At 46.0% G+C, this 15,359-nt stretch overlaps 1 protein-coding gene across 8 annotated transcripts in view; it reads right to left on the bottom strand.

Moving 5' to 3' along the window:
• The window catches only part of Frmd4a (FERM domain containing 4A), a 584,600-nt gene that overhangs the window by 97,647 nt on the left and 471,594 nt on the right, over window positions 1-15,359 (bottom strand). For all 8 annotated transcript variants that reach the window (XM_021186444.1, XM_029471433.1, XM_029471435.1 and 5 more), the window contains 2 exons: window positions 4,770-4,826; window positions 3,610-3,632 (listed from right to left, as the gene is read on the bottom strand). In XM_021186444.1, the coding sequence (XP_021042103.1) occupies window positions 3,610-3,632; window positions 4,770-4,826 (80 nt within the window). The remainder of the gene's footprint in view (window positions 1-3,609; window positions 3,633-4,769; window positions 4,827-15,359) is intronic.

Here is a 15,359-nt window from a genome sequence, read left to right as displayed (position 1 = left end):
GCAGGAGGAGCAGGAGGAGCAGGAGGAGCAGGAGGAGCAGGAGGAGCAGGAGGAGCAGGAGGAGCAGGAGGAGCAGGAAGAACAGGAGCAGGAGGAGGAGCAGGAGGAGCAGGAGGAGCAGGAGGAGCAGGAGCAGGAGCAGGAGGAGCAGGAGCAGGAGCAGGAGGAGCAGGAGGAGCAGGAGGAGCAGGAGCAGGAGGAGGAGCAGGAGGAGCAGGAGGAGCAGGAGCAGGAGGAGCAGGAGGAGGAGCAGGAGCAGGAGGAGCAGGAGCAGGAGGAGGAGGAGCAGGAGGAGGAGGAGCAGGAGGAGGAGGAGCAGGAGGAGCAGGAGCAGGAGGAGGAGGAGGAGGAGCAGGAGGAGCAGGAGCAGGAGGAGCAGGAGGAGGAGCAGGAGCAGGAAAATGATGTGCCTTATTTGAAAATTCAAGCATATACTACTATCTTGAGACTGTTTTTCTTAGTGTGTGATTATTTTTCTTTTTAATGTGTGTAGTTCATGGGTGTGTTCCTGGGGTGTGAGGACATATGCTGGCAGTTATGTGGAAACAGAGGTTGGCAGCAGGGGTCTTCCCTGATTGCTCTAATTTTTATTTATTTATTTATTTTGAGATAGTCTCTTATTGCACCTGTAGGTCAGTTCTGCTAGGCTGTCTGGCTAATGGGCACTGGGGGAGTCCTTCTGTCTTTGTCCCCATACTTATCCACAGTGGTGGCATTACACATGCACAATGCTGGTCCCAGCTTTTATATGCTGAACCATATAACCTCATGTTTGCACAGCAGCCCTGAGAATTCCGAAGTGTTACCAATCTCGAGCCTGCTTTAGAAAATGGTATATTACCAGGGGCTTGCTGTCACGGCTCACCTCGGCACTCTGGGGTGAAGTTCATGGGAAGAGATAAGCTGACCTTGTGTGAACTGTCTGGCCTTCCCTTCTCTTGGCAGCCAAGTCTTTCTTTAGACAGCTGCAGCTACAAAAAGCCTCTAGACAGCTCTGACCAATGAAACGCCCTGTGCATATCTGCTTTCGACTAACGTGCTAGCAGGCTGGAGCTCACAAGGGCCAGTGAAAGCTTGCCAGGAAAGCTCTGCTCTTCTTCCTCCCTGGCTGTCAGTCTGTGTGGCCGCACTCCCATGATCTACAGGACAGATGGGTTTGTTTCCAGTCCACATTCCACCCTGTCAGGGTGCTCTCAAAAAGAAAGACTATTTGCAGCAGGGTTCTAAGATGGCTGATGGAGAAGTTTCATCGGACCCCGCTGAATGTGTGGACTTTCAATGGGTCTTCACAGAACTGCAGAAACCTTTTAAGTAGGCAGACTTACAATTGTTCAAAACCTCAAGTCTAATCCCAAACTCAGGTCAGAAGAAAGGAGCAGAGAAAGGATTACAAGTTATAGTTTTTACAAACTGAACAAGCTTCATTCAACAAATTCAGTAACTGGGGACTGGCCATGTGCCAAGTTCAAGGTCTCTAGCTAAGCCTTCTCACACTCGTTAAGTAGTGAAAATCTCTCTCTCTCTCTCTCTCTCTCTCTCTCTCTCTCTCTCTCTCCCCTTCCTGCCAAAAACCTAGAGAAAGGAGACCCTGAGCACTCTTTACAGAAAACAGTCAAAGCGAGACAAAAGGACTACAATTTAGAGCAACAGATCAGTTAACTCCAACTTACAGGCTCAAATTATCCATCCTCTGTTGTGTTTGTATGACCTGTGAACTTGGAGTGGTTTTTACATTTTTAAATACAGAAGGTAAGGGAAAGGAGAGGGAAGGGGGAACAAGAAAAAAGAAGGAAGGAGAGGAAGAAAAATCTATGATTCATGAAGATTTATGTAATATCCAAATACCCGTTTCTCTAAATAAAGCCTTATAGAAACAGAGCCATGCTGCTCAGTTCTCTAGCCACACGAGGTTCCTTTGACACTTGGATAAAGTGCAGCGCCTGCCGTGGAGACCCTGTGACCTGGAAAAGCCAGATACGAGGCCTTTCCAGAAAAAGTTTGCCAACTACTGTTTTAGATTTTAAATTCTTTCTTTCCATTCAGCTGAGGTATTTGAAACCATACATCTCAGGTCTAGTTAGGGTATATTTATAGATTAAACAACAACAACAACCCTTGAACATGCATACATTTTTGATGGGGTAGAAATAAGATTTGTTTGTGTGTGTTCAGGAGCAGCCGTCTGTGTAGGCGAGAGGAGGGATCAGAAGCTGACTTCACTGTTTTCACTTCCCTTCTTTCTGTTGTGAGATAGGATGCCTCTCTGGAGCTCACCAGCTTGGACTCGCTGAATAGCAAGTCCTAGGGTTCTCTCTGTCTCTGCCTATTTCTGCCACAGCACTGGGGTGGGGATACAGACACACAGTTGGTACTGTGCTTTTTAAATGGATGCTGGGGCTTTGAACTCAAGTCCTCATGCTTAAATAGCAAACGCTTTATCCTTTGTAGCATTTCCTCAGATCTGATGTATACCTTCCCTGTGCTTGGGGCAGGGTTAGGAGTGGGACTGGAGTAAGGGTAAGTGTAAGCTTAAGGGTTAGGGTTAGGGTTAGGGTATGGGTAAGGGTAGGAGTAGGGTTTGGGGTTGTGGTTGTTCCTTCCTTCCTTCCTTCCTTCCTTCCTTCCTTCCTTCCTTCCTTCCTTCCTCCCTCCCTCCCTCCCTCCCTCCCTTCCGTCTTCCCTCCCTCCCTTCCTTCCTCCCTTTCTTTCCTGCTGGGATATACCGAGCTTCATATGTGTTGGGCAAGTATTCCATTACTGAGCCAATCCCACTACTTGGAACCCAATGACTTGATGTTCTGCTTTCTTGGTCATACAGTCATCTCTTTTACAGACAGACCTTGATCCTAAACAATGAGCTACCCTGGACTTTTCCCAGTAGACGCTGATAGAAAGAATACCTGGAAGTTGTCTGTCTATGAGCAGTTAGTTCTGTTGAGGGTAGCTACAACCCCCTAGCTGTACAGGCTGTGTTGCTTCTGACAAACTGGGGACAATCAGCTCTGCTGCCCTGTATGCAGTGTTTAATGAATGAATGAATGAATGAATGACAAGACTCAAGCTAGCAGCTCTACATGATCGCTCAAGCTGGACTTTGTGGTTAAGTCTATTTTTCTCTCAACATAGCATCTTTCCATGGAAGGAAGACAGGTGGCATTTCTATGTTGTTAATATTTCCCTGAAATGTAGCTCCCTGTATGATAGGGATTTTTCCCTCGAAAGTCAGTGACTAAAATGAGAAGAAGAAAAAGAGATGTACATTAGAGCTGTCAGGTTATATACAACCCAATTTACACCCCAGGAGTGATGCCTGGCTCTGCACAGGTGCATGATCGACACCCCAGGCCCGAGAACAATGGCCATCGGAGACATTGGGCTCTGAGCTCCTTTCTTTAATAGCCTGAAGAAGGTTCATTTAGAAAGAATAGCATCCTCACTAGCTCTGGGCATGCCTTGCCAGACTGCCTGCTCAGTTGACAGTATGACACCTGGATCTTACTAATTAATACTCTGTCATCCTTCAAGGTACATGCCAGGCAGTTTCTTTAAATATAAAACAACAACAAATATACCTTCAAGCCAACAAGAGAGCAACTTTGGGGGACTCACCTAGAGAAATCTCCTTTTGCTTCCTGTGGGAGAAAAAATATGGGCGAAACATCAGTCCACGGTGAAGAATTAAAACCATGCCCTGCCATCATGGCTACTTCTCTGCTGAGTAAGGCAGACCGGCCTCCCTCTGTGTCACCCTGTCTGCTCCGAAATTCAATGAAAAGAAATGCTAAGAAGTGCTTGGGGGGCTCAGGCAGGAGGATTCTGTGTTTGAAATTAGCCTTGGTTGCATAATGAGACCCTGCCTGATGGGTTAGAGTCAGGGAGAGTACATATATGAGCTGACTGAACAAGAGGCACACTGTAAACGTCACAAAGGTGTATAGAAGTTTATACTTCAAGGCCTTGGGCTAACTAAAATAGGTCACATACATATTTATCTCTCTCCTCCTTCCTTCCCTCTCCTTCCCACTCTCTCTCCCTCCCCCCACTTTGTTTCCCCCTTTCTCCTTTAATACTTCCCTTATCTCTTTCCTCCCGTTCCCTTCCACCCTTGCTTCTTCCCTTTCTTTGAGACAGCTGCAGTCTGCTCTCCTGGCCCAAACTCCAAAGCAGCTGGGATTATAGGTGCATGCCACCATGTCAGGCTGCAACAGTCCACTTCTGCACTTCTGCAACTGTGAGCCCCTTCCCAGTTATACCAACAAATTGTAAGCCGGTGGCCTTGTGAGAGTCAGCGAGTGTGGTAGGGTACCTCAGACACAGCAGCATTCAATAAACACTTGTTAAGAGAATAACTTTTGATAGCGCTCCAACTTATCGTGCCAACATTACAAATAATACTCCCATGCCTCTCTGTTTGTCTGTCGCAGGCTAACGGCTTTTACTTTGCCTTTCTGGGGGACAGGAGGTGACTTCTTCTAGGTATTCATTTGGGCTTTTTTTAGGGCAAAAGAAGGTACCACACTTAAAGGAAGTGAGCACTGGAGAACCAAATGATTGCATGTTGCACATACAACGTCCCCTAAGGTCACATGATATACTGCCTTGGAATCTCGGAAGAGTACATATCCCTGGTTATGGTACAGCACTTGCGTTCCTAACAGCTTCTTCCATCTTGTGGCTAGAAAAGGTTAGACAGTCAGACAGCGGGCAAATGTGACTGCTGTTTGTAGTGGCAGGCACACCCCCTTTTGTGTGTGTGTAAAACAACTTACCTGTAAAATATAGGAAGCTAATTCAAATACCACTTCACTGTCAACATCGATCAGCTCCTGAAAAGAAAAGAAAAAAAATCAAAGTGAGTCTTTTATTGTATCTACTTAGTTTTGAATAGTTAATTAATTAATTAATTAAAAACTTTAGAATGAAGATCTTAAGATGTAGTCCAGGCTAGCTTCAAACTCGCAATCCTCCTGCCTCTGCCCCCAAGTATGGAGATCTGAGGCATGAATTACATCACTCTTTACTAGTCTGGTACTTAAAGAGCTTTCTTAGTGCAGCTCCTATGGAAGAGACATGGTCTTTCTTGGAAGTTCCCCAGAATCTCAAATATATTTAGAGTGTCTTTGGTTCTTTAGACAATTTCTCTGAATGACTTGGCCCTGAATAGTCCCCAAGATCTTTTCAAAGAAGACTGTATGCCATCTTCAAATCTAGATGTGAAGGTAAGGGATGGCCCATATCCAGGTTTTTACAAATCTGCTCATCTTTGTCATTTTTATTGCATGTTTCATGGAGGGGAGTTGTCTGCATGCATGTCTGTGTACCATCACACATGTAGAAGGAGCGTGTGCGTGTGCGTGTGTGTGTGTGTGTGTGTGTGTGAAGAAAAGAGAAGGGGTGGGGAAGGAGAGAGGAAAAAGCAGGAAAGATAGAGGGAGAAGTGAAGGAAAGAAGGGAGGGAGGGAAGAGAGAGACTCTATAGAGACACACATTCAAGGCTAAGGAGGATGCTGGATCCCCATTGGAGTGGAGTTATAGATAGCTATAAGCCATCTATATGCATTATGGTACACAGACATACACGTAAGTGCTGGCAATTAAGCCTAAGTCCTCTGGAAGAGTAGCCGGTATTCATAGCCACTCTCTGGCTCCAAACCTGCTCATTTTAGCTGTCACTGAAACACAGCTGCTCAATAACTAATTACATCACTTTTCCCCCTGAGATAAGGTCTCACTGGTCTTGCTGTGTAGCCCTAGCTGGCTCAGAACTCAGAGCTCCTTCTGCCTCCCAAGGGCTGTGACTGATGGGTATACAACCATGTCCAGCCCTGCTACGTTTTTTGTTTGCTTGTTTGAGTTCTGCCTTAGAACCTACATAATGTGGGTTCATTGAAAGAAATGTTACAATGGGATCATGATGCGATTTGAAGTTAAACAAGGCAAGACTGAAAATACAGGTCCTCGGTAAGTGCCAGCCATAGTTCTCCCATGTGCTCAGAGCTCAGGATGGCTAGTGGCTATCCTGTCAATATAGATTGGTAATGTTTCTGTCTCCACAAAGGCTCTATTAGTCACTTCTAGTGTGCTCTCTAATTTAAATATTCTTCTGTTCTTTTATGTATTGTGATGTAGGGGGACATGGTCTTAAAAAAATAAAAACTTCTTGGTTTTTGAAAAAAAAATCCAACATATGTTTGTTGAACACAGACATAATGCCACTCTAAATAAGAACATTCCGGTCAATGCCAGCACATGTTTACTCCAATGGGCTCATGAGATGACATCATCTAGTGATGTCACAGGCACTGTAGCCTGTATTAATATACTCGATGCCTGCACAACAATAAACTAGTTACTATGTCTATCAGTGTACACCCTGCCACGAAGTGACACGGGCCTGGAGTTCCTATGCTTGTAAACATAGCACCATTGGGGGTACTAACTGAAACATGCGCAAAACTTGATGTGTTTACGATATAGGATTTGATAGGTTTGGAGACAGGACCACACACTTGAGACACCATCACAGCAATACATATGTCCACTGACTCCAAAGATATCTGTACTATTGTAGTATACACGTAACACAACCCGCTGTCTTAATGAACCTTTAAGTGAATGGTGCCTTATTATACATAGGCTGTAGTGTTAGAGATGGAGAGAGACTTGGGGTCATCAGCATGTGACAATAAGATAATCCATGACTTTTTTTTGGGTCATGGTTAAGAAGAAAGTTATGACTTCATTTTTCCTCCTTCCTTCTCTTTTTCTTTCTCTCACTCTATACCTCGGGCTAGCCTTAAACTGATGGTAATCCTCCTGCCTCAGCCTTTCAGTGCTGTGATTAAGGCATGATGCCCAGCACATCTTCCTTCTCGTCCCATTATCACTTGCTCTGATACCGAGTGGCTGAACAAGAGGGAAAGCTGGGCGAGACTTAGAGACTAGACTGTTAGCTTAACGCCATTTATTATTTTTTCTGAGGATGGAATCCAAAAACTTGTTGTGACTTGCCTCAGACCCTGAGGACCTTAATGGCAGTTATTGTGCCAGAAAACCACAATTTCTTGTCTAATATATGGCCTCATCTTAGGACTTGCCCCTTCCAAGTTAATAAGGTCTCAGTCCCAGCCAGCACCCTCTCAGAACAAAATTTATAACTGAAGTTAGCACTGAAGAATAATTTAAATTGAGAGTTATTTTGAACTACAAGCCAAACTCTGATATATGGATTTTCTAATTAGTCTTGGGGGGGAGGGGGGAGTCTAGGCTTGTCGGCCATAACTCATGACTGTATTGGAGCAGTCCACATCTTTTGAAGAGGGGATATCCTCAAGGTCTCAGGCCAAGGAATTCTAAAGATAAGATAAAGATAGTTGTCACTCAGCTCAAGGGAACTAACAGCCGTCTTTCTACCATGTGGAGGACTAGAAGACAACCATTCTTTATGTGTAACCAGTCACAGCAGCTTAACCACCTCTGCAATCCATCTGCCTGTCAGAGCTGGGGTGTGGGAGAATGTTTGCAATGGCGGTTGTGGGACTGCCAGCTCCCGTAACATGACAGAGTACAAACATGTTCATAGAAACTCTCCAGGGTTTCTGCAATAGATCATTTCTAGCTTTATTCATTTCCTTTCCCACTGATCACTTTGCTAAAGAGCTCATGGTACTTGGAAGCACATTTTGTATGTGTGTGTGTGTGAGAGTGTGTGTGTGTGTGTGTGTGTGTGAGAGAGAGAGAGAGAGAGAGAGAGAGAGAGAGAGAGAGAGAGATGTGAGCCCTTCTGTTAAACATTTACATCTATGGTGTAGAGAATGGTCAACAGGGGGCTAATGGTTAACACCAGCTGGGAGACTTATCTCACGTGTAACTCAAAATCAACCTTTGGCGGACAGCCCTGAGCAGGAGTTTGGTGTCTCACAATTTGATTCATTTGCTAGATGTAAGTTGTCTGTGTGGGGAAAGAGAGGTGAGGGAAGGGAGAAAGGAAGGCCTTTGCTTTTGCACAGCCCATTCTGCAGGTCCTGTGGGTGAACGTTCCATACAGTGCTCTGCCAGCTATAGCGAAGCTTTAAGCAACAGTCATAAACGTGTGACCTAGTTTAGGCAAGTTCTTTCTCATTATAGCTGTCCTTAGGGTAAGTGGAAATGAGTGTCTTTAGGGTGAGCTTTCCCTTTCCCTTCAGATGAAGAGACTATAAAACACCCAGAGTCAGAATGTGTCTGGCAATAGAGGAAAGGGAGCCAGGATAAGATGCCTCAGACTGTGCACACAGAGCAAGGCTGATGGAGGAGCCCTAGTTACTATTTACTGAGTGTAACAGTCACTGGCCACCCTCCCTCAGAGGAGTCCGTCAAGAGAGAACAGAGGAACCAGACTCAGAACAGTAGGAAGACAGGCTGGCTCTCGGCTGCTGACAGCTTGTCTATTTTCCAAGCTTTTCTCCCTTGTTTGGATCGTTATTTATTCCCAAGCAGTTCATGCCTTACATATAATTTTCAGACATATGGTACTGTAAATTCTCCCAAGTCTTAGTTCAGTTCCCTACAGCCTCCCTGCACAGTGCGCTTCCTGTCTTCTACTTTAATACACTCACTATTTCTTTATTATAAATAATAACCCCCTTTGCATTTCTTTTTTCCAGGTGATTACACTGTGAAGATTTTGCTGGAATGAAACAGAGTCTTTGAGTTTCTGTTCACTTCCCGAGTTTCCCCAGAAAGCCGAGTCCACCACAGAGGACTAGACAGAGGTCCCAGAGATCTTCCCGTCAGGTTCCAGCTGCCACGTGACATCCAAAAGATGACTCTACTTTTCCCTCGGCTGGCTTCCCAGGCAGTAGATCCTTACCTGTGCTTTTCCAGCAGAGAAACAAACTGATCAAGATAACAAACAGTATACAAAGCCCCCATACGTTCCTGGGGCTATGGGCTTTCCCTTGACAGAAGACAAAATGGCGAAGCAGGGGAGAGGTAGGAGGCTCAAGAAAGAGCTGTGAGAGGCTTCCACTTGGCCACCTGTAAAGGCTGGTGCTGTGACATTCCTGTGGCTTATTGCATTGATAGCTCTGTGTTGGAGCCTCAACGGTTCCAGTGTCACCTGAGGAGGAGGGGCTCCTGCTGGGTCATTTCCTGAGCCAGAATCTTGCCTGGGAATCCAGGGTGGTGGCAGACATGTGATAATGTCCCACTGAGAGAGAATGCCAGATCTTTTGGCTACTGAGGCCATGATGTATGTATTTTGGGCCTGTTTCCCTCACTACTGAGTGAAAGGGCTTCATTCCCTTTGCTCTTTGGAAAATGGTATAGAATGACAGAATGTGGTTTGCTGTAGGTGTGTACAGGCATGCACGCGCGCATTCTCCATGCAGACGGACAAGACGGACAAGACGGACCACTTCCTTTCACTCAGCACTGCTTTATCTAAAGCGATGAAGCAACTTCAGGAGGAGGACCCAAGGCATTTGTCAGCAGCTTTATGGTGGCTTGGTGGCTATCCACTCTCTCGGGAAGATTGCCATCAGAGAATCTTGACGTGCTCAAAAAAAAACAAAAAAAAAAAAACAAAAAACCAAAACAACAACAACAACAAACCATGCAACGGGGCCTCCTGACCTGAGGGTTTGCTGGTACTTTTCAAGTCGTACCAAGAATCTCAAGGGAAAGCATTCCTCTGTGGTTAGGTTGAGAAAGTCCAACTTTTCCCATACAGCAAATGAGATGATTAGTTTTAATTATCATCGCAACAGCGCCTAGAATAGCCTGGGAGGCAGGCCTCTACGCACGTCTGTGAGGGGCTGTCTTGATTACATTAATTGAGGTTGGAAAGCCTCTCTGTGAATGGCGGCCCCATTCCTTGGCTGGGATTCTGGACTGCGAATGGAGTCCAGCATTCATGCCTTTGTGTGTCCTGACTGTGGATGCGATGTGACCAGCTATCCCAAGCTTCGGCTACTCTGACCTCCCTATTACACTGGACCAAGCCTTCAGATTGTAAGCCAGAATAAACCCCACTGACGCCTTTGTGGAATGTGTTATGTCACACATCCACAAGAAAGAAATTATGACAATAATTAGAACAGACAACATGAGGAACAAGAATAAGGAAATGAGAATACCATTGGCAAACTCCAGGCAGAATCCCTTAGTTGGTCACCCCAAGGGCTTGCCTAAGACATCCTCACCCAGGCGCCACCTAAAGTTCATGACCACCCTCACCCGACCCTGAGTTCTAGTCTTACCCCTACTCCCCAACAGCGCCAGAAACACCCGGCACTACTGATTTCCTTCCGTTTCGGTTGCCTCACCAACACATGTGAAGAACACGATTTCTGATCATTTTGCTGAGCTTGTTGGGACATTGTAGAGGCGATTTAGAAGCTGCAAGCACACTGGAGGTGCCGTAAATCATAAATGTATCATTTCTTTCTTAACCCTGGTAGCTACAGACAGTCAGAACCACACAGTTTTGCCTCTGTACTTTGGCGCATTTTGGTATTGATACTTAGCAAAATTCTTAAAGAGATAGGCAGCACTGTGTCACCGTGCAGATAATGGTTGTGATTTACAGCTGTTGGGATTAGAGTGCTTACCTGTTACTTTGATTTATCTTGGTGACCAGATTAAAAATTATTTATGGATGTTTCTTAAAGGGTGTCTTCAGAGGAGATTAGCATTTGAATAACTAGTCCTACAGTCTACCACCCAATGCCTTCTGACTAGCACTTGAATAATTCACAGTCTACCACCCAGTGCCTTTAGGGTAGAAAGAGAATAAAAGGTGGAGGCAAAGCAAGCTTCCCTGGTTTTCATCACACTTTTCGGGATGGGTGCTGAGCCTAGAATTTACTAAGTAGCTGAGACCAGTTTTGAACTTGTGATCCTTCTGCCTCGCCCGGCTCCTCACATGCTACGATTGCAGCTATGTCCCGCCACATCCAGCTTCATTGCTCACTCTGTGGGTTACTGCATCCATCTTGCTTTCTCCCATCCTGGGGATGACATTTACACTACTGGCCTCCCTGGTTCTCAGGCCTCCAGGCTGAGCCACAACTGCAACTTTCCTGCGCTCTCCCTTGCAGGTGCTACACACGCCACAGGCCTCTCAGCCTTCAGTCACATGGACCAGCTCCACACAGTAAGTATCCTTCTACGTTTCTCTGGAGAACCCTGACTGATGTGGTGTATGGTATCAGACTGTGGTATGAGGTCATATGTAGGTGATCTCCCTGGCTACCTTCTGTGGTTGTTTGGCTACTATGCCCCGTTGCACAACACATAATGACTGTGTGGAGTTGCGTCTGGGCATGGACAGGACCTCTGCAAACTTGCAGAGTTCCTTTTTGTCAGCCTGTGCCAGACCTTCAGCAGTCAGGTCGTGTCATGTTTGCCTTGTGATGCACAGATCATGGCGTGATTCCCATGGCGCCCTCCCTGCAGTTTCACTGGGGTTTCTTCTGCTAACTGCTGTAGACAGCCTGCCTATGTTGAGGTCCCAAGAACTGTTCTTCCCAAAGTCTGCTATGCATTGCCAAGATGATCAGTTCATGCGAGTTTCCTTCTCAAAGGCTGAATAAGAAAGTCCTCCCTTGTCCCTATTTTTATGCTCTTGGTGATGCAGGCACACACACTGCATCTTCATTAGCCAGATTGGGAGAGAAGGATGGGGTTTCATGAGGCTGATATTCTGAGGCTACTGTTTATGTTGGTCCCTCATCTTGTGGAACTAGATTCAGGGCTTCGTTTCTCCCACCTACGGAGGAGATGACGTCACAGGTTCAATAGCGAAGCTCTTTGGAGCTCTTCAATGTAGACCATTTATTTCAGAATCAACACTAACGATAGGACTTAGACTTAAAAGGCCAACGAAACCCAAGAGTAATTACATGAGGGAGGAGTATATGAAGCTCTAGGACCGAGGCAGACACCTCGAAGAAAGGCTGGATGAGACCTTTCAACACACACAGAACAGGGCTTTTCTCCCCCCCAGCTTCCTCATCCCGCTCTCACCGTCTCTGCCCTTTCTTCTTCAGCTTTTGAAAGGGGATCATCTCATGTAGTCCAGGCTAGCCTCAACTTGCTATTTAGCTGAGGATGGCCTCCAACTCCTGATCTTCCTGCTTCTACCTGCAAGGTCTGAGCTTATAGAACTGGACCACCTCAGCCGGCTCTGTCTTTTCTGTCACCCTCTGCTCTTGCTGCAAGGGCAGTGACAGAGTTTGATATAAGCACGAAGCTTGGTGGGATCAGAAGGTCATGAATAAAAAGTAATTTTCTGTTCATCAGCCACACGCCTAGTCAATCACAGGTAATGGGCGGTGGTGGTAAAAATCCAGTGGGGCACGCCACCTTTCCCAAACCTCACTTGATGGAGTGTGCCCAAGGACGCACATTTTACTCCATCTTCAGATGGAGACCTTGGGCTTGTGGCTCAGCTGAGGTAAACACTGAGACCAAGTACAATTTAACTGTAGCGGATTCAAAGCGTGGAACGTTACAGGGTTTGAGTATGAGATTTACAACCGCATGGCAGCCATTCTGAGCAGCAAAACTTAGGTCGCCCCACCCACAGCAAACAAATATCAAATGGCTCCTCTGAGGAGTGGAATTGAAGGGTTGTTTTGGATTTAGGAGCTGATTTTATCTCTCCCAGGTTTTGTGTATGAAGCTGATTAAGGCTAAAAGTTAAAGCAAAAACTTTTGAATTTCCTTTGTACTTTTAGGATCCATAATTTGTGGGAATCATTTTTTTCTAATTGATAAAGTTTAAAAGGACATTAAACATATTACATAACTTTAGCATAGAATATTTCCATCTAAAATAAAACTTTAAAAAAACATCAATTTATAAGCTAGCTTTTGTCGGGATGTGAACGTGATGAATATTTTTTCTTTTTAATTCACCTGTTTTATACATTTGTGTGCTTGCCTGAATGTACACCGTGTGCATTCAAGGAGCCTGTGGAGGTTAGAAGTGAACAATGGATCACCTGAAAGTGAAGTTTCAGGAAGTTGTCAATACCAAGTGGGTGCTGGGAACCAAAACTGCGTCCTCTGTAAAATCAGCAAGCGCTCTTAACTGCTGAGCCAGCTCTCTACTGACAAGTCTTATGCTTCTATCTGTGTCTCTGTCTCTGTCTCTGTCTCTGTCTCTGTCTCTGTCTCTGTCTCTGTCTCTGTCTCTGTCTCTGTCTCTCTCTCTCTCTCTGTGTGTGTGTGTGTGTGTGTGTGAGACTGGCCTCCAATTTGCTAAGCAGTGGAAGATGACCCTAAGCTGCTGATCCTCCTGCCTCCACTTCCTGAATGTAGACATCGAAGGCGTATGCCCTCACATTGGTTTGTATGGTACTGGGGATGGACCCTTGCGGTTTTTCCAGTTTGGTCAGCACTGTCCCCTAGTTGCCTGAACTCTTTTCAGACAGAATCTTCTTATGTAGTCTAGAATGATCCCTCTGCCTCAGTCTCCCCTGTGCTAGGATTCTAAGCACAGCCCACTGTATCAGCACTGTTCTCACTACCGAACTCCGGGGACAGACGATTCACCTCACTCTGAATGTGGAAGGACTCAAGAGTCCATTGTCCCCATCTCTCCTGTCTTGTGTGACAGCCGGGTGGCCTTCTACAGGGTGACTCATGGACAGCTCCAGTTGTCATAAGGAGTCACATTCAAAGAGGGAGGATTTGGCAGGATAACTCCCCTGGCTCATGAGTTTTCACCCAGGGAACACGCAGTATCTCGTTGGAATTTTCCATGGAAGTGGACACACATTTCTAAAGGAGGTTTGTTCGTCCCCTAAACGTAATTTTCCCCACTGTCCCCCTGTCTCCATAGACAGTTAAAACATCATAACCGTTGCGATTTAATATTCCACAGTTGGGTTAAGTTATGCTGTTTCCCCCTGATTTTCTTGTAGACGTTATGAGTGTGTAAAGGAAGAGAAAGTGAGAGAGGAATTTGCCAAAGTTGTGCTTTTCTACTCCTGGTAAAGGGAGGGAGGGAGGGAGGGAGGGAGGGAGGGAGGAAGGAAGGAAGGAAGGAAGGAAGGAAGGAAGGAAGGAAGGAAGGAAGGAAGGATGACCAAGACCGTGTTTGTGGCTTGAGAAAAATAACCAACAAAATGAAAGACAGCCACCCTCCCTGCAGACGGAGGGGTGAGAGGCAGTGTCTCCGTAGATGAGTGGAGGCTGCACTGGAGGGAAGGTTACACTCCAAACCAAAGCGGCTTTCTCTCCTACGTCCTGGAGACTGGCATGTCCCAGGAGGAAATGGGAGGGTATGTCCCTCATCCAGAGGTTGATATTCAGGTTCCCATGGAAAGAGCAGCTGCCATTTGCCTCTTTCCCCACCCCGGGCCTTTGAGGCTTATTTTGACCCATGCTTTCAGAGCATGACAGCTTTTCCTGCTCACTTGTAACTATGAATGGACAGACTAGGATTCCCTGCTACAGCTAAAACCACCTAAGGTGGAAAGCAACTGGCAATGGAGGCTGAGCTCTGACCTGCAAACACACACACATACACACACACATGCACGCATGCATGCACACAAGCACACACAGATACACACACACACATGCACACACACACACACATGAGTGCATACATGCCCCCCCCCAGAGCAGAAAAGAGTGGGGGTGGGAGTTGGGGCTGGTGGATGGGGGTGGGGATGCTATTCTACAGAAAAGGCAAATATTTTTTAAAAAAGGACACACTGAGAAGAAACAGGAAGCTGAGCATACACAATAATTAATGTAGTCAGAACAATAAGAGATAGTATTATATTTTTAAAGCAATCAAGTATTATTTTTAAGAATATAGAGGCTAGAGGTTGACACCAGGAGTCCAATATCAAATATTTCCTTTTATTTGTGTGTGTGTGTGTATTCCAGGCATGTGCGGTGCCCGTGGAGGTCAGTAGAAGGCACTGGATCCCCTGGAGTGGGGGTCACAGGCGGTTGTGAGCTGCTCGAAGTGGGAGAAGGGAAACTAACTGGGTTCCTCTCCATGAACAGAAAGCCTTATACCTTCTGAGCCATCTTTCTAGGCCTGAAAATAGGATATTTGAGAGAGAGAGAGAGAGAGAGAGAGAGAGAGAGAGAGCAGAAATACAAAGATATTCTTTGAAACATACATAATACATACCACACACACACACACACACACACACACACACACACACGCGTGCGTGACATATGGTTAAAAACCAGAAGAACAGATGAAAGGCATTGCTGACAGAAGCCTTTCAGAAAACAGAATAAAAGCCAGAAATGGAACCCTGGACACAAGCCTGCCCTAGCTTTTGATTCCTAGCACTTCCAAGGGGTGGGGTGGGGTGGGGGGAAGGACGAGATAACAAGGA

Source organism: Mus caroli, chromosome 2 (genome assembly GCF_900094665.2).
Source record: "Mus caroli chromosome 2, CAROLI_EIJ_v1.1, whole genome shotgun sequence".
In the NCBI taxonomy this organism is placed as follows: Eukaryota; Metazoa; Chordata; class Mammalia; order Rodentia; family Muridae; genus Mus; species Mus caroli.
The sequence above is the reverse complement of the archived record's forward strand: the minus strand, read 5'-3'. Positions and strand labels throughout refer to the sequence as shown.